Below are 18886 nucleotides of genomic sequence, written 5' to 3' on the forward strand. Positions count from 1 at the left end.
AGTGTTTGCAGAGCTCTGAGGAAATCCAGCTTGTAAAACTGGGTGGGAACTAACTTTAGGATGCCTTTCTATGTTGAAATGTAACATCAGGAACAGCTTCAAAGCACTCCAGATAAGAGAATTCAACTGTTGTTCTGTTACATCGTGGTGTGAGAATGACACCTATCCAGGTGTCCTACTGTTATTCCCTTATCACCTTCTGAGGGAACAGCTACCTCTTCCTTGGTATAATTTCCATTTTTTTTTTCTTCCAAAGAAAAGCATGGATCTGTTTCTTGGTCTCTTTCTTTGTTAGTGTTCATTCAGCGTAGGGAGTGCTGTGATCAAAGAGTTGTGTATGACAGCAGCAGCAAAGTATGTTTTTTGGGTTCTCATAGAGAAAAGGTTGCATTTTGTAGGTGAAATGCTTTTAGTAGTTGTGTTGTGGCACTGGAGAAATGGCTAGTAATAAGCAATGTACACATTTTTCCTTCTGGACCGTAATGTGAATTTGGGAACCAAAATATTTTCTGTAACTGCTTCTGTATTTGTATGTTTCCATGTTCTTGTGTATAATTAGCATTTCTTCTCAAGTCAGTACTGGATTGAGTTTTTCTTGACATGAGCATTCTATGAACTGTTTGTGTATGTGCTAAGAAGAGGTTCTTGTATTTGCAGTCAAGTTTGTGTTTGGTTTCTCTTTCTCCCACTTTTGGCCTAGCTTGGAAGAGAGAGTAGACAGGAAAGCGATGGAGACCCAAAAGACTGTCTCCCATGTGGTGGGCAGAAGTCACCAGATCAAGTTTCACAGCTGTATTGAAACACAGTTTTTTGACAGCTTATTTGCTTGAGTATTGAATGTTCTGAATGGGAACAGATCTAAATCCCATTGTAAAACCTGCTGTGGACAGTGCTGACGTGCCTCTTTTCCATCTGGTGTAAATGGGAAGCTGCAAACAATGGCAGCCACGCCTTTGTCCTCCTGCTTTCCCCTTCTTGGTCTGCGTAATGTGGAGCTAACATAGTTCCCAGTTTTGGCTTTAGCTTTTCTTGTCAAAATTGTCCTCCTTTTGCCATCTGTTCCACAGTCTTACCACTGCCCTAAAGCTGCACTTTTTGATACCTTTGATCACTTAAAAAGTCATGAACATATTGTAGAAAATAATTTTTTTCAGTTTTAGCTGAAAGTAAAAGAATGTAAATCTTAGAAATTAAAACAGAGCTTTTTCATTTGTTGGAATAAAGATTTTTTGTGTTTGGCTTCCTAAAGAAGGGAGGCTTACGGGATTGAGCCATTTGTTCATCTGCTTTTCAGTTCATCCTTAATAACTTTTGAACAATTTCATCCAGATTCAACGAGGAATAAGAGTCTCAAAGGTAATTGGTTTCCTAGAAGAAAACTGGATGCTGGGTGGAAGAGAGACACAAAAATAGGTGTCCCCACTGTCTGTAGCATAAGCTTAACTCTAATCTGTGCTTAGGCTTTTGCTAGCCAAGTTGCAAGTGTGTCCTGGCTGCCTGGGTACTGCAATAATCTTGGAGTTTGCAGGGCATGTTACTGAGCCTTGCTTAGGCACAAGCTGCAGAAGGAGCCATGAAAGGGAGGCAAGGGCATAGGGAATGTTGCTGGAGAGTAGTTTTATGATCCTGGACCAGTTTGCTTTCAAATTCCATATGGTATTACCACTTCTTCTCGATGCCTGCCTTCTCAGAGGTTTGTGAAATAACTGGCTGTGAAACAACACAAATGTAAGAAAGCACTTACATGGTGCTCAGAGAAACTCAGCTCTCAGAAGTGCAGCTGGGCAGTTACTTTGGCAAATGTTTTATTCACTCCTGATTTAGGGTAAAGAGAACAAGCTGTGAATATAGATGGAATTAACTCAATTTCTGATGGGAAAAAAGAGATGGCTGAAAAATACATTCCCATAATATTTTTTCCCCGTCTCAAGTTATTGCTTGAATGAACATTTTGAACAAAATTAGGATGGAAATGTGGAGGGGGTGGTGACTTGTATAATGGGGATTTATTTGCCTGAAATATATAAGCCCTGCATTTGCAACACTTGCTGCAGAACTTCAATTTGTACAACCGAATTCATTATGTGTAGAATTTGCAAAATCTCCTCTTATCTCTTGCCTTTGGCAGAAGTAGGGCACTGGGCTTTCTTTCTCGTGTATGCATTTGATAAAATATTCATATTCCTGCATCTGTGGTGACTGTGGGAAGGAGCCACCACCTGGAATTATTTTATTCACTGCCTGTATCTCTGTTTTCCATTGGTTTCTTTTGTCCTGGGCAAGTACTGGAGATCCTGAGGGTACTTGGAGCCATGAGTCAGTGCCAACCTCCTGCTATTATTGTAAATAGCAACGTGAACACTGTTCTTGCGTGCGTTTTTCCACAGGCTTTGTGTGTCTCACCCAGCTCTGAAGCCAAGGAATTCACAGAGCATCTGAGTCAGCAATCAGCTGCCTCGAGACAAAACATGCAGGATACTGCAGACTTGCAGAACAGCCAGCAAGGCACACAAGTGCCCTGGAAACGTAGCAAATAATTCTTGCCTGCCCTTGCTTTCCTCCTGTAATTTCCATGTTCTCTGACGTGTTGCTCTTGGGTTCCAAGGGCTCAGGGTGTTTACATCAGGAATGCAGAGTTCTAGGGAGTGACCTAATGTGGTGACTGAAGCCTCAGTGTCTCACCCGTGGGCATAACTGATTTCCCAGGCTGTGTGAAATGGGATTTGGGCACAGCTGCCATGCTGAGGTCCCCCTTGGAATGTGCTGGCTCAAATGACCTGCTTTCTGCAGGTTTGGCTGCTGGCTCGGCAAACCTCAGACACACAGCAGTAAGTTCCTAGAGTGAAAGGATATTATGTTTAATATCCATGTGTTTTGTGGGGTCGGTGGTTGGAGCCAGGGACAACACACACCCCGATGTCCATGAGGTAAAAGAGCAAGTTTACTGTATGAAGACCTGTTTATAAAAGGGATTTGAAAAAGCCAGTCATTGGTCTCTTCCTTGACTCCACTGAGCTCCCAGACCCATGAGATGTCTCCAGCTTAGGATGGAACAGAACTGGTTGAGGATCCTTTCTTTCAACCCAGGGGCTGGCTTTTCTTTCAACCCAGGGCCAGCTGGGTTTCTTATTTATAGCCAAATTGCCCAGTACAATCCAGCCTGTAATGTGATATAATGTGATAAAAAGAGGTTGGGTTTTGACTTTGGGGTCTTTGAGCAGTGCAAAACCAATGCAGTGTTCACTTCCTTGGTGAAAAAGTGTGGGAGAAGCAAGAGTAAGAAATGGTCCCTATGCTGTCCTTACATCTGGGTATATCAGTAGTGGAATGTGGACTAACAGACCACTTAATTTAGGTCACGTAACTTGTATTGCTTTTTCTGAAGAAGTCTCAGTCATCCAAAGCACTGGTGCAAAGTGAGTGCTTGGGTGGTAGAGTAGGGGTGCAAGAAGCAGGGGGAGCATAAGAGTATTCAACTTGGAATGCTGTGCTGATTAATGAGGCATATGACTTTAGACTGTAGGTATTTTATTGTGTTTGTATGACACAGAGACACTGAAATTACTCCTTCAGCATTAGAGGTGTTTTGTCAGAGTGCATTATAATATTCTTCTTGAGAACAAAAGAGGAGACACAGACATTCAGTACCTGGTTGGGCCAGAAGAGAGATGGAGAGGGATTTTTAACAAGGACATGAATGATAGGACAAGGGGGAATGGCTTCAAACAGTTATAGGGCAGGGTTAGGTTGGATATTGAGAAGAAGTTCTTTGCTGCCAGGGCACTGAGACACTGGCACAGGTTGCCTGGAGAAGCTGTGGATGCCCCATCCCTGGAAGTGCTCAAGACCAAATTAGATGGAGCTTTGAGCAGCCTGGCCTAGTGGGAGGTGTCCTGTCTTGGGGCAACGCAACAGTGTCCCTGCCTATGGCAGGGGTGTTGGAACTTTGTGACCTTTAAGGTCTCCCTTCCAAACCAAACCATTTTAAGGTTCTGTGACTTAGGCCTCTGTAGCAGTGCAGTGGTTTCCCTGAGGTGCAAGCCCTGGAGCATGTTTCCAGCTTCACAACAGTGAAGTTAAGATGAAAAATAAGGAAAGCAGTTCCAATTTGCTTAGTGAGCAGTACTGATATGGACATGGGCATCACTATCAGCCAGTTAGAAAAACAGCTTCATGGGTTTTGAGTCCTCTAAGGTGGTTGTCCTAATAAAGTTAGAATTGCATTCCATACTATAACCCACTGTTGTACTTTGACTTCTGTACTTTCACTGTTAAAACTTCTGTTCTTAAAAACTACCAGTTTGTGGCTGTATGTAAAGGTTTCCAGGTCTCCTTTGCTGTTTCTAAACATAAACAATAAATACCATGTTAGGCTGAAAAGCAGGAGTGCCCAAATAAACTACTGGAGAGCTGTCATATGGGAGGGGAAGAGACATGAGCTGTAATGTTTGGCTTGGCTTCCTGTCTGCTGGAAGCAGGAAGAGAGCTGGTGAGAATCTAAAAAGTTTTATCCAAGTCCACATATTTCCCTTTTTGCCTTAATACCCTTTGCAAAAAAAAAAAAAACCAAAAAAACAACCCACACACAAAGGGCAAAAAGCACCTCAGAAGTGCTTTCACTTCCACAGTTTGTGCATAGGTTTCCATGCTGCCTTCATATCTGAAGGCAAACAGAACTATTCTTTCTCAGCAAGCAGGGTAATTTCGAGTATGTACTTAGTGTTCTGTCTAAAAGAAAAAAAAAAACGTTTATTCTGTATAAAAGAGAGAGAGAGAGGAAAGGCAAATACCTATACTTTAAACAAAATCTCTAATTGTGATCCAGACAATTCTGTAGATCTCCAGCCTGCTTCTGAGGGATCCCAGAAACGAGCAGCAGAGCTCATGATAGCAGATCTGCCCCAGATTAAAGTAGACCCCAGCTAACACCTAAAATTTTGTATGGACCTGTGTATCAAAAGAAGATGAGAACCAGAGAATAGTGGGATTAGTATGGGAATCTTAGAAGGATCGTGCACCAGCCACGTTTCACTCTTACGCTGCTCATTTATGGACAGAATTATATGTATAGGTTTTAGGAAAGGAAAATGTTTATCCTGCTTTATGCAACGCAGACACGCTTCCTTTTTTCAGCCTTGACTTATTTTTCTAAGAAATGGATTGCTATTAGCAGGTTTAACTAATTTTTAAGATCACAGTAAGCATCACTGTGCAAAAAACCAGTCTTGGCAAGGACTCTCTATCAGCTTCTGCTATGCCATCCTCTCTTATCTCTATTTATCATGACCAAAGACATGTGTCTTTTCAGAATGAAGACACAAAAGCTTATTTTACTGATGGAGCACCGACTCTGGAAGTGTTTTGTGGCAGTAGCGTTTAACACCAGCCCGTAACTGTTCCTGTGGTGTTACACAGTAACTGCGACATAGTAGGTCTGCCTGTTCTGTTTTACAGCCTCTGCCCTCTTGCAGACATGGTATAACATCTGCCTGTTTACTTGTGACTTCTCTGCTCTTCCTGCAGAATGAGTTTTGATGAAACTTCCAAGGCGCTGGCTCAGGTTAAAATATTTTGTGATTTAACAGAGATGTGAGATGTGCCGCTGTCTGCGGTGAGGCTCAGTGAGCTCTGGAAGCCTCCTCTTCAGTCAGCTTGGGTAGAAATCCTTGGGATATCAATCGGCTGAGGACTGACTGGGAATCTGGGCTCTCAGTTCAGCAAGCATAGACAAAATTTTGGAACAAAAAAGAGCAAGTTCAGTTACTCTTTCTTCTTTTTGTTTTATAGGTTAATAATGCTTGTAAGGCAGAGGTGAAAGTGGCTCAGCAGAACAACATCGGGAAATCTGGCAGACTGGAAGAGCACAGCTGCCCCCCTGGGCAGCTGCCACTTGTGAAGCATGGAGGAAAGTAAAAACGAGAAGGTGAACCAGGCTCATGTTCTCTTCGACAGATTTGTCCAGGCGTCCACCTGCAAGGGGACTCTCAAGGCTTTCCAGGAGCTCTGTGACTACCTAGAACTAAAGCCCAAGGACTATCGTTCCTTCTATCACAAACTCAAGTCCAAGCTCAATTACTGGAAAGCCAAAGCCTTGTGGGCCAAATTGGATAAAAGAGGCAGCCATAAGGACTACAAGAAGGGGAAAGCATGCGCCAACACGAAGGTAAGAGGTTCAGTCACCATGTCTTGGGGTCTGTGTGTCGGGATGACCCCAAGATTGTAAAAGTCCTTGTTGTCCCAGCCCATGCAGCCAAAGGAGGAGTCTGAAATGTGTAGGATCAGCTTCTTAAGGTTTATTTTTCCTTATCTATAACATTCTTTCTCTGACCCGCTGAGCTCTGTCCAGCAGGTCGGCCACGACATTCTGTGTATCACCTCGGGCGGCATTTACATTTTGTACTCAAAATTACATATACTCTGTTTACAATAACGTGCCAGTATCTATCATCTATGTTAGACAGTGTTTCTCTACCTTAAACCAATAGAAAAGTGTCACCATCACACCAAGATGTAGAGGACAAGAAGGTCAAGACATGCCCAAATCCCTCCTCCATCTTGTCCCCTGAACCCCACTCTCAAAAAGCCCCAAAATTCTACTTTTCCACCCTGTGTTAATTCAACTACTACATTACTCAAACCCTTGGGGGTTGTAATTCCTCATACAAAGTTGGGAGCTTTTTCCACAGGCTAAAATGGAAGCCACAGGTGTTTTTGACTTCATGCCAAGGTCTCTTGAGCCCCCTGCCAGGGTCTCGAGACAGCCAGGGCAGCCAGAGGGGTGTCCTGGACTCCGACAACCATGGTCCAGGCAGCTATTACCCAATCCCTCTGTAATCCACAGTAAAAAGGTGTGGATGTAGAAAAATATTGCCTGGTGTCACTGTAAGCCCAGGGACGTTTCAGGAATGTTCTCACAATTTTAGCATTTGATCAGCAATCAGAAATTCCTTTTGTCACCACCAGATGTGACTGCCCACCTGAATGTTTGTATTTTATCAGGAGGAGAAGCCAGCAAGTTCTTACATTGTAAGTTTTTGTGGCATTGGTCCTATAGATAGATGGCTTGGAAAATCTTAATTGGCAAACCTTTAATCTTGGTTGACTCCTTTTTGCATTTTGACAGTAATAGGAATGTGTGCTGTTGGGGTCTAGCATACAAAGTATGCATGTTTGGAAATTTCCAGTTGTAATTTGATAAATTCTCATGACTCTCTCAAGAAAACTGAACTTTTCTGCCACTTTGGCAAAACAGACTGTTTCCCATTGTTTAGAAAGTGATCAATTTTATTCTAGGTTCAAAGGAAAAAAATGCTGTGGAAACTCATACCAATTCTTTTTAAAAGGATAGTATGTGTGGTATTTACTGCAGGAATTCCTGCTTTTACACACACACATACACACACACACAGAGCATTTTGTGAGCATTTTTTTTTTACCTGAATTATTGTGAGTTGGCATTTATGTGCTGCTGCTCTTGGACAGTGCAATTTGAAAGCAATTCTTTATATCATTTATTGAAATGTGAATAGAATAGGTTGGTTTTGTAAATAATCAAGCCTTTTTTTTTTTTCAAAATAGACAACTAGGGTACAATAGGATAAAATTAGAACAGGATTCTGTCCTCCTTCATCAAAGACACTAAATGCTGCTCTTTCTCTTGAATAGTCACCTTTTGAGAGAAGAAAGTACTTTAATTGGAAGAATTAATGACTTAATTTCTCAGTATGGAATTGAGGGAGAATATATCTTGTTTAGAGAATGTAATTTCAGATCTGTGGACTTATATTTTCCCCCAAATGAATACTAGAAAGTTGTATTCTTTCCTTAATTGTTTATCTTGTTTCATTTTCCAGTGGCCACTTTCATGATGATGGAAGCATTTATAATGAGTTACTGTAGTAACACTTGAGAAAATCTGAAAATCAAACAATTGGACACTGTTGGTAGTCACAGTGGGCAGTAGCTTCAACACCCCAAAAATCCAACCACTGTTAAAGTTTACATTTTTCAGGCAACATAAGAGAAGAAAGGAAGGATTTACCAGAAAATAAATGTAATAGGCTTTATGTAAGATTTATGAATAAATTTTCCAAGTGCTACGAGCATCATGGAGAAAAATTCTAAATTTTCTGCAAAATTGATCGCCCTGGGCATTCATTAGATTCAGGAATTGCTCTTTGAATGAAACATAATGGGTTGAGCTGAACTAAGGTGTTTAAGTCTGTGAAGTGAAGATAGGTGGTTTATGTTTTTATGACAAACAGATGGAAGGAGCAAGATGTAGAGGTTTTTAACTTATTTGAGTAATAGACTGTAAGAGTGATTTTTGCATCTAGGCTCTGTATTTGTTAACACTGTGGAAAAGGTTGGTTCAATAACAGAGATGAAACATTGAAGAAGGGATTTAATGGGCAGATAAGTGGGTAGTGCTTGACTGTGAGAGCATATGAAAAACCAGCTGTGAGTGGAGGGTGACATCCAGCTGTGAAAGGCATTCAGAAGATCGAGTGTGACATTTATATCAACGGGAAGTGGTGATCTGAGTTTAGAAGGACATTAGAGCTCCATTTGGTTGTATTGGGCTTGAATTAACAATTAGGCAGCCAAACAGAAATGTCAGAAAGGTGTGGATTTTAGCTTGGCCAAAAAGTAGTCAACTCTCGAGCTGGAGGTTTTGTGACCTGACAAAGCTGATTAAACCAGTGTCTCTAAGGTGAGCAAAGACAGTTTATAGAGGAAGATCACACAAGATCATGGTTGAAACCCCTGGGAAGCTGGCAGTGAGAGGAATGAGAGTCCTTCAGGTGGTGCTCTGAAAGAATAACTGGAGACCAAGAGGAGTACTGAGGCTCAAAAGTCGTCAGAAAAGGGTGTGCTCTGAGTAAATACATGTAACCAAGTGTCTTTAAAACCTTTCTTCAAGTACAGTTATAAAGTGGATAAAAGGAGTAAAGCATCCTGGGAGTGATGTTTGACTGAAGAGGTTGCTGGGGATTTTGTATCCTCCAAAAGCTTAACCTATTTCATATAGCAAAGTCAAGTTAAAGAGAGTGAGAATGGAATTGGAGAACTGGGACCAAGAGAGTTGTTGTAGAAGCAGCATGTGGTGGGGTGGTGGTGAGATAAACAGAGAGGCTCATGTCCCTCATTGAATGATGAGAGAAAAACCTCAGAACTTTTACTGGTGTTGGTCTGAAGGATCACGGTGATGGGAATCAGCAATGACTGCAGTGGACATATCTTTTAAACCAAATTTCACCGTGTATTGCTCTTATCTTTTCATGTATGTTTCTATTAATTTCTTGTTTCCTATCCAAATAGTGTCTGCCATTAAATGTTTAAATTTATTTTACTCCTAAGAGGTAATCATAATGTTTAAAGCAGAGGCCTTTTGAAAAGTGAGTCATGTGTGATTTGATGTTTCCTAACTCACTTGGCTTTATATTCCTATTGTTTAACGTAATTTGCAAACTGCTGATTAAAAGGTACAGAAATTTAAGTGGGCATGTGGAGATGATAGAATTTAAAATAAAGATGAGGGTTTTATCCATGTCAGAGCAGAAGTCAGTAATTTCTTTAGGAAGCCTGGCTTCTGTACACTTGAACATAAACCAGTTCTGAACTTTTCATACTTTGCAGGATAGCACTTAATTGCCCATTTAAAAATTGTTCAGGGATGAGGTGCTGTGCACATGGCCAGCATCCAGGCTAGCCAGAATTCAGATAATCAGAGTTCATGAAAGCGCCTTGGACGTGATGGGTTGTTCAAATGTAAATAGTTACAAAAGGTACTTTCTCTCCATTGGCTATACAGAGAATACAGCATTTCAGTTTGCATTTGATGTTCCATTACCATGGCGTTGTTACTGGAAACTTGATATAATCTGTCTGAAAGATCTTGAGCAAGAAGTGTTTTTGAGGGGTGAGACAGCTTCAGTGCAGGGAGTTGCTGCAATTGCTTGGAGTCACTGAGGGGAAAGGGAACAAGGAATAACAGTAGCTGCCTTTATTTGGCTGCACTTGGCAAGTCATGGAGTTACTGCTGACTGAGAGTTGCCAGAAGGTGGGTTTTTATGAGACATCTGACACTGGAAGAAGCATTAGAGGTGGAAAAGAATCTTTTCTGGTTTTAACTGTGCTTAGAGTTTATGTTTTATAATGACATAATTTAATGTTGCTTAGAATTTGTGTTTTATAACGACATAATTTAATGGTTTTGCAATGGAATTTAAAAAATGCAACTTAGACCATAAATTATTTGCCTGAGTATTATACATTCAGAATATCTAGAATCTTAATCATAATCTAAGTGCTTTTAACCACATCCTACTATGAGAGCAGGGAGGAAGGATAGAGAGGGGAAAAAACCTTTTAAGTTCCTGTGACAAAGTTGCAGGCAACTAGCTTATAATTTCACGAAACCTGAGCTTGGATGGTCTGATTTTAGTACAATTCCTGTGCTGTTTTGTACTCCATCATAAATATTTTATATGTGGAAATTTGTCAAAGAATGAAAATCACCCAATTCAGTGTGTTCTTGTTGCTTATTGAAATCCAGGCTCTTTGAAGATTGTAGTTGTCAGCCAAGCAAAATTATTACCTGAATAAGTATGATATGCTGAGCTGATTTTCTGAGAAGTTTAAAGAAAGAAAGACAAGGTGGTGTTGGGAATTACACTTACCTACAAAGAAAGCAATATTAAAATTGGAAGAATATAGTAGATCCTAACTGAGGATCCCTTATATCAAATTACAAGATAGACACCTGTTCAATATACAGTTTTATTTAGGTATTTATTAGCTCAGAGGTTGGGTGTGCCTTTTGTCCCAGATGCTTTCAGGTTCCTGAAGCCACGAAAGAAGCAGTGGTGTTGTTATTCCCTTCCCTTTCCTCTAGACTTGGATCTCTGCCCTCAGATTTATGTGACTTCTTATCTCATTCAGTAGTCCTACGTGGAATTTGCATGTCAATAGCTATGTCATGACTGCTGTAACTGGTTTTCCATCATTCAGGCTTTACATTTGCAGTTTCAGGGTGCTTGCAGAGTTTATACCCCAGTGAGTAAGTGGTGAGAATGTGGCAGCCTGTAAAAATTGGCAGATGGGGATGACCACTGAACACAAGGTTTTGCTTTTTGGAGTTGGTTGTTTATCAGAACATTGGCTTATAGTTAAATTAAGAATAATTATAGAATTAAGAATTCTATAGAATTAGAATTCTATAATTATTTATAGAATATATATATTCTAATTCTTATGGAATTAATTCTGTAAGAATTAGAATTTAGAATTAAGAATTAAGAATAATTAAGAATTTCTCAAAGAGCTTTCTTGTGCAGCCATAAGGATCTGGAAAAGAATCACGTGGCAGCAGCAGCCACCTCTGTAACAAGGTCTTTATTCCGTGTTTCTGGTTTACTTGGTAGAAATCAAAGTACAATAATGATGAAGAAATGGACTGTGTACTGTATTTATGTGACTGCACATACCAACACTTTCTCTGTGGACCTCGGTTTCTGTGGCTAAGAAGTGTCTCCTGACTATCTTGGGTTTTTTAATCTGAAAGTATTTTGCTGCATCATTCTGTTCTCAGAAGGTACCTCAACACTAGACACGCACGTATTTTACATTCTCCAGTTGTTTATTAGCATCTGATGGTGTTTGTGAGTAGAGTGGAAAAAGATAAGAGAAGGTGAAAGGCCTTTCATATGACAAAGGTTGGGTTGGAGAAAAGATTTGTCTGGTCACACAAAGTTTTTGTTTACATGATGTTTATTTCCCTGAAGTCTCCTTTGCTCTAGTAGTAGAAGCACCAAAGCGCCGCCAAAGGCATAAATTATTGTGCTCTGATTTGGCTACTCTGTGTTATTCTGTTAGTCTAAGTGATGGTGTTTATAAAAACATTAGTGTCTTGTGTTTGTCTGCTGTAGCTGTTGCAATGCTACTGAAGATATTCTTAAGAAAGGCCAGCTCAGAGTTTGGAAGATGAGAGGAAAACTTGTCACTGGTTTTGTTTTTGTTTTTTGGGGGCTGTTTTGATTTTTTTGTTTTGATTTTTTTTAATTAAAAAAAAATTGAATGTGGAAGGGAGAAGCTTTCTGAAGTATTGCTGTTCTCCAGGTACTTACGTAGCTTGGAGAGTATGACTTGGCAGCTCTTCTTAGAGCAAGGGTTGCAAGCACACAGCTTTACTTGCCTGCTTCCTGAGTCTTTTCACTGCTCTGCAATACACTTCATTTTCAGGGCATGGTTTCTGCTTATCAGTGGCAGAGCTCGGCAAGTAGAAACAGAAACGCTGCTCTGAAATTTCGGCTTATGTTTCAGACAGAGAGCACTTCTTCCTAAGAGCCGTGGGACGCTCGGAAGCTGCTGCAGAAATACCCCTTTCCTCCAAGGACTGTCCAGTTACTCAGTGCTGGTTGTTTTGCAGTGTCTGATAATTGGGGCTGGACCCTGTGGCCTTCGCACAGCCATCGACCTGTCGTTCCTGGGAGCCAAGGTGGTGGTCATAGAGAAGAGGGACGCCTTCTCCCGCAATAACGTGCTGCACCTGTGGCCCTTCACCATCCACGACTTGAGGGGCCTCGGCGCCAAAAAGTTCTACGGCAAATTCTGTGCAGGATCCATAGACCATATCAGTAAGTACAGCCAGGGCTGGACACAGCAGCACTGCTTCTTCCTGCAGGGAAGGAGGTGAGAATGAAAATCCAGCCTACGCCGCTCCCTGCTCTCAAGGTTTTATGGTACAATTCAGCATTACTTTTGCATTATGCATTCTGGGCTAGTCATGAGATGAAAACATGCAGTGTTTATCTGTCATCTCTTAGGCATTCCTAAGGCATAGCTTCTTCCCTCACTGAAAAATACACTTAAAGCTCACTTTTTTCTTTTTTTTAAAAATGGATCATTTTTCTGTTTTTTGCTGATACATTCCTGCAGCTGCCGCGTTATTCTGTTTCTCTTGAGCAACATCTAAAGAAAAATTAGTGCATGCTTTTGAACATTCTTGTGAATTTCAGTCTGGAGAAAGGAGGATAGTTTTGACTTTGTTAATTTTCAGAAGAGTGATGAAGATACGTTGTGATTAAATAGATGTTTATTTGTTAAAATTGAAAATAATCTTGATGATTTTTATATTCTGTTAAATCAATCCTCTTTGAAAGCTGAATGCTTTGGTGGAGCAGGAGTTATTTTTCTTTTCTTTTTTCTTTCCCAGAATTGACTGTACATGACGCAGCCAGGTGTTACCCACCAGTCTGTGTTCTCTCTTTTTTTTTTTTTTTTTTTTTTTAATTTGGCAACAAATGGTAAAACTGGAAGATTTCTTTGTAACTTCAGCCTTGCAGATTGCTTTTTTCTTCTAATATATTTTCATTTTTATTCTTCCAGTCTTTATGCATTTTGTCTTTTTTTCTGTATCAGCACAGCTAAAATTTAGTTTTTAGGTGAAGGATTTTTTGCATTTTGCTATCTGAAATATGACAGCAAGGTGTTTTCCTTCAAATTCATTGAGCTTGCAAACTGTAATTTTCATTCTCATTGCCAAAGTTGCCTGAAGAGGAAAGAGGTGGTGAGGAGCTTTCTATGCCCTCACTAAGGCAGAGGTGTTGGGATGGAGGTGCAGGTCAGTATTACAGCCAGGCTGATCCAGTGGCTCTTTGCCATCTGTGACAAGTGCAGCCCTGCCTGTGCTGTCTTCCCTCCCTCTCCTGCAGCTCATGTCCTGGTTGTTACCCTTGGTGCTGATTAAGGGGCTGAAACACCAAAAAATTACTTTTTATACTTTGAAAAGGGTTGGGTTTTCAGCTGTGTAGAATTTTCTTAGCGTGCTGTGATATCACACACCAGTGGTGCCTGGATGAAGTGCTGGGAACACCGTGGGGAAGAAGAAAGTAGCAGCTGGCCTTTAAGTCAGGGTGTCAGTAATGTCACACAGACACACATGGCCACTGCTGCTCTTTTCTTTTTCTTCTATTTCTTTATAATCTGCTTTTTTTTTTTTTTTTTTTTTCAGGTATCCGTCAGCTCCAGCTGATCCTTTTGAAGGTTGCCTTGATCTTGGGAATAGAGATCCATGTCAATGTGGAATTTCGGGGGCTCGTTTACCCTCCGGAGGACCAGGAGAACGAAAGCAAGTAGCACTGAAATGGGCAGTAGAGAAGGGGGAAGTTGTGGTAGGATTCACAGGGTACACTCCTTAACTCTGCTTATGACATTAAGTCCTTTCCTCGTGGTCCATTAGTAAGAATAGTTATTAATCCATTTTTGCTTGGATTTTTAGTAGGATTTTTTTTTTCTAGTGACAAATCCAAATTAGTTACTGTATGAAACAAAATCACCAGCAGGATTACACAGAAATAGACCAAGACATGGTAAATTGTAATTGCTCCTAAAATACTTAAGCCTATTACATAACATTTTGAAACAACTCCTTTCTTTGCATTCACTGAGCATATTTATATTGGTGAATGTTCCTTGTTATGCTTTTGGTATCACTGTGAAACCTGTTCTCTGATCACCACAGGAGATGTAGCTTACTTGTTTTTAGGCCTTTTATTACTTGTATAGGAAGTAGAGAAGTTTGTAGGGGCCCTTAAAGGAATTTGGGGAGTTTTAGCAGAGCTGTGTCTGCCTCTGATTCATGTGGAATTGCTACACAGTTCAGGAATAACCCTGTTATTAATGTAGCTGTACTGCAGGGTTTCTTGACTGATCATGTGTTGAAGGATTAATTGATAGTAAGAACTGGTTTTATCAATTTTTTTTCTATTATTATTGCCATTTATGTTGTCATTAACTTGGAGTTTATCTACAGGAATAGGTTGGCGTGCATTGGTCCATCCCAAAACCCATCCAGTGTCTGAGTATGAGTTTGAAGTAATCATTGGAGGGGATGGCAGGAGAAACACCTTAGAAGGTAATGGTTCATAATTCACCTCCTAACAGAACTTATTCTTAAATTAGTTAGAACAACAGTGGCCTTTAACACGCCAATGAACATCTGGAAAAACACTTGACAAGTGATAGGGAGATTAAAAGTCCATGTAAAAATCCATTTATAGCAGAGACGTGGGTGGTCTTTGTTTTCTTCCCCTAAACTAATAGACATAAGGGGTTTTGATCTGGATAATTTTTCCTACATTTTTTTCTTTAGTTGAGCTGTGTTGTCATTCCTACCTTTGGGTGTAGGAACTGAGGTGTTGAGTATTATTCTGTGTAGCAGAGAATCCCTTGTTTTTAATGGAAATTGCAGCTTTAGGAACAGAGATGAGAGATGGGGTGGTGGGGAGCTTTTTCCCTAAACAGCACTTTTCTGACGAAGCAATTGTTCTTTCCTCTGTGCAGGAGTTTGTAACTCATCAATTCCCTTCTCTCCCTTCACTTTGTGAGTGCACCTGTCTGTGGCATACTGAGCCTTCTCTGAAGGTGTGTTTGCTTTTCAGCATTGCAACTTTATCCTTCCTGTAGGGTTTCGCCGAAAAGAATTCCGTGGTAAACTTGCAATTGCCATCACAGCAAACTTCATCAATCGCAACACCACAGCTGAAGCCAAAGTAGAAGAGATCAGCGGTGTGGCCTTCATCTTCAACCAGAAGTTCTTCCAGGATCTCCGAGATGCCACAGGTTTGCCAGCACTTGACAGATTTCCAGTGAAATATAAACTGTTTGTCTTTATAATTACAATTTTGCAGCTCAGATTTGTGTGTTTAATCAAGAAACAAGCATCTTGTGCAAGGCACTCAGTCAGTGCTGCCTCTGAAATATGACTTCCCTAGTTTTCAGCTGTTCTGCTGTACAAAGCAGATGTGTGTCATTTTGATTCAGAAGTGGAGAACTTATGGTTTTCAGGAGATCAGAACCCCAAATGGGAAGAAGTCATGAATCCAGAGTTCTGCTTTTTGCACTCCACATCTGAATGCAAACCTTAGAGTTGTGATAAATGGGTTTTTTAAAAGAGGTAGCTTTATGCAGGTGAAATGTGCCTTGGTTTTGTTGACAGTTCAGATTTTAAAGTCACCCAGAACATGGTAGAAAGTTGCTTGGCATTCTCTCTTTTTCTAACCATGCAGTTTCAATTGACTTTCTTCTGGTAGAACTTTTGTTGCACATAACTCCTAACTTGTTCCTTCACTACTATGTCTTTTGTTCTGTCACAAGGCATTGACTTGGAGAACATTGTCTACTACAAAGATGATACACACTACTTTGTCATGACTGCCAAAAAGCAGAGCTTGCTGGATAAAGGAGTGATACGGCATGTGGGTATTAACTTCTCCTGTATTCTCTGTAAGCTAAAATTGTGGTGATAATTTACTTTTGGTAAGCTGAAGGTAGGAAAATGTGCTTTTCCTCCATCACAAAATGTTCTTCTACAGTTGTTATTTTAGAGCATGAATGTAATTGTGTTCTAAAAGGCAGTTAATGCCCTTCTGAAGTATCTTAAATCAGACGAGTGTTACAAAACCTGTCGTTTTCAAATTTGTCTCCTTTTGTAGATTTGGGAGTCTTGTTTATGCTAAGATAAAATACGCTGAAGGAACATTTAATAGCTTAGTTGAGCTTCCCTCATTTTATGGGGATGAAAAATGCTCAAAAGCTTCTTAGCCCTTTCACAGTCAGAAACGCAAGCAGGACTGATTACTGTTTGCAATAGAAGATCTATAGATTTTCTCCTGGAAGCATTAACACAGATAGCAATGAAAGAAAATTAGCAGGCAAATTTGTATGAGTGGATTTGTCAGAATTTTAATGCCGACTTCCATATACGCCAATCTTAAGATAAACCTGTGGCACTTTAACTTTGCTGGTTTTGGCAGGACCACGCCGACACAGAGGTCTTGCTCTCCCGGGAGAACGTGGACCAGGAGGCTTTGCTGAACTACGCCAGGGAAGCAGCAGATTTCTCCACTAACCAGCAGCTGCCGTCACTGGACTTTGCCATCAACCACTACGGGCAGCCCGACGTGGCCATGTTTGACTTCACGTGCATGTACGCGTCCGAGAACGCGGCCCTGGTGCGCGAGCAGAACGGCCACCAGCTCCTCGTGGCGCTGGTCGGGGACAGCCTCCTGGAGGTTCGTGTTCATGTTCTCGGGTGGAAGCTCTGAATGAGCACAAACCTTTGCACCCAGCACTGAAATAGGTGCTGCCTGGCGGAGAGGCGCTCTAAGGAAAGCTGCTGTTTGTTCTAGAATCAAGTGGGAGGTTTGAAGGAAGGGTGGGAGTGTTGGATTTTTAGCACGGTAATGATCGCGCTTAAGAAAATGTGTGCAGAGCTTTTTCTGAAGTTCTGTCTGTTCCATCTGCTTCTTGTTGACTCTCTACAGAACCTACTGTAGGCCTGCTAGTAGTTAGCATTTTGTAGTTGGTTAAAAAAGTACTGACTTGAAGAGAAGCTGTTAAGGCACCCCAGGCTATGAATTACTGTTGGAAATAGAGGGATATTGGCTTTGGGAGAGCTTGTGAGCTGTTCACTGCACATCTGGTTTCCTCTAGCCCAGTGGGAGTGGCGCTTGAAGCTAATTACTGAGTTACAATTTCCCAGCAGATTACTGCCTGAATATGTGCTTGATACTTCTTTAAGATTTTCCCTAAGTGATGCTTTTCCTTTCTCTGCTTTTCTTTTTTTTTTTTTTTTTTTTTTTTTTTTTGGTAACTTGTAATATCAGCCGTTTTGGCCGATGGGAACTGGAATAGCCAGGGGATTTTTGGCTGCAATGGACTCTGCTTGGATGGTACGAAGTTGGTCGCTCGGAGCTAGTCCTTTGGAAGTCCTTGCAGAGAGGTAATGGAGAAAGTGAATACATGAATACATTTACAGTTCTAATCCAATCCTCCAACATCTCATCATTCATTACAGTTTCTTTTGGTACAAATATGTAGACAGAATGGGAGATGCAGACTCTCACTGTTTTTGGAGAATGCATGAGGGTATAATTCAGTTAAAGAAAAAAATTTTCAAAGGAGTTGATAAACTGAAGTTATGGAAGAGTCAGAAAAGAGTAAGAAATGTTGCTATTCCTGGTCCTAGTTTTAAAAGATTAGATGAGGGATCTTTTTTTTAGGTGCTTATTGACATTGCATGGACAAAGTGAGCCTGACTAACTCTCACCAGCCCTTCAATGGCAAACCAGATGAAGATGTAGGTGCCTTTAAAGTACCACATACAAAAGTTCTTGCTGTCTCCTATTACCTTGTGAATGCTTTTTATTATTTCCTTGTGAGGAAGTTGTGACCTGCTAATTTTCATGTTGTCCTTGGTCACTTTGTTTCCTGTAAGCCAAACAGCATCTTGTTTCTTTCGAAGTATTGAGTTCTTGATGTGTTAATCAGCTTTGCCTGAGTGTGGCTTTGGTGACTCAAGGGGCTCTCTTGGAGATCAGAACTCGAGTAATTAGAAGATGGAGTAAGTAAAAACAGCAGTTTGTAGGTCCTGTTTTAAACTTCAGCAACTGCATCTTCTGACCATCAGGAGCCATTGTATAATTTCTAAAATTGCACAATGGCACAAATCATACTTATGATTCCATTTGTTTGAATTAAAAAAAACCAGTGAGGAATATAATGTTGCTGTTGAAGCCAGACTTCATCACCTTTCCATTAGCCACTTCAGACAGCAGTAAGATCTTCCCTGGGCTTTCTCTTCCACATACTGAACAAACTCAGTTCTCTTGGCCTCTCCTCACAGGGCAAATGCTCCAGTCCCCTTGGTGGCCCCTCTTCCTAAGCCCTTCCTCAGTGTCTTTATTGTACTGGGCAGCCCCTTCAGTTTAGCTTAGTGTATTGTTTTCTTCCCTCCTTTGGAATTCTGAAGTTGTACTAACAAGTGCAGATTTTAATATGGTTATGCTGACTCTTAGCTATGCAGTGTCTGAAGTGGTTAGAT

At 40.8% G+C, this 18886-nt stretch overlaps 1 protein-coding gene across 4 annotated transcripts in view; it reads left to right on the plus strand.

Annotated features, from left to right (window-relative positions):
- The first annotated feature begins 5794 nt into the window (after positions 1-5794).
- MICAL3 (microtubule associated monooxygenase, calponin and LIM domain containing 3) overlaps positions 5795-18886 on the plus strand; it is a 107610-nt gene continuing 94518 nt past the window's right edge. For all 4 annotated transcript variants that reach the window (XM_053977023.1, XM_053977020.1, XM_053977024.1 and 1 more), the window contains exons 1-8: positions 5795-6163; positions 12431-12638; positions 14015-14131; positions 14816-14917; positions 15469-15624; positions 16159-16259; positions 16818-17075; positions 17670-17785. In XM_053977023.1, coding sequence (XP_053832998.1) covers positions 5900-6163; positions 12431-12638; positions 14015-14131; positions 14816-14917; positions 15469-15624; positions 16159-16259; positions 16818-17075; positions 17670-17785 — 1322 coding nt within the window. In that variant the 5' untranslated portion in view covers positions 5795-5899. The remainder of the gene's footprint in view (positions 6164-12430; positions 12639-14014; positions 14132-14815; positions 14918-15468; positions 15625-16158; positions 16260-16817; positions 17076-17669; positions 17786-18886) is intronic.

This window comes from Vidua macroura, chromosome 5 (assembly GCF_024509145.1).
Source record: "Vidua macroura isolate BioBank_ID:100142 chromosome 5, ASM2450914v1, whole genome shotgun sequence".
NCBI classification, from domain to species: Eukaryota; Metazoa; Chordata; class Aves; order Passeriformes; family Viduidae; genus Vidua; species Vidua macroura.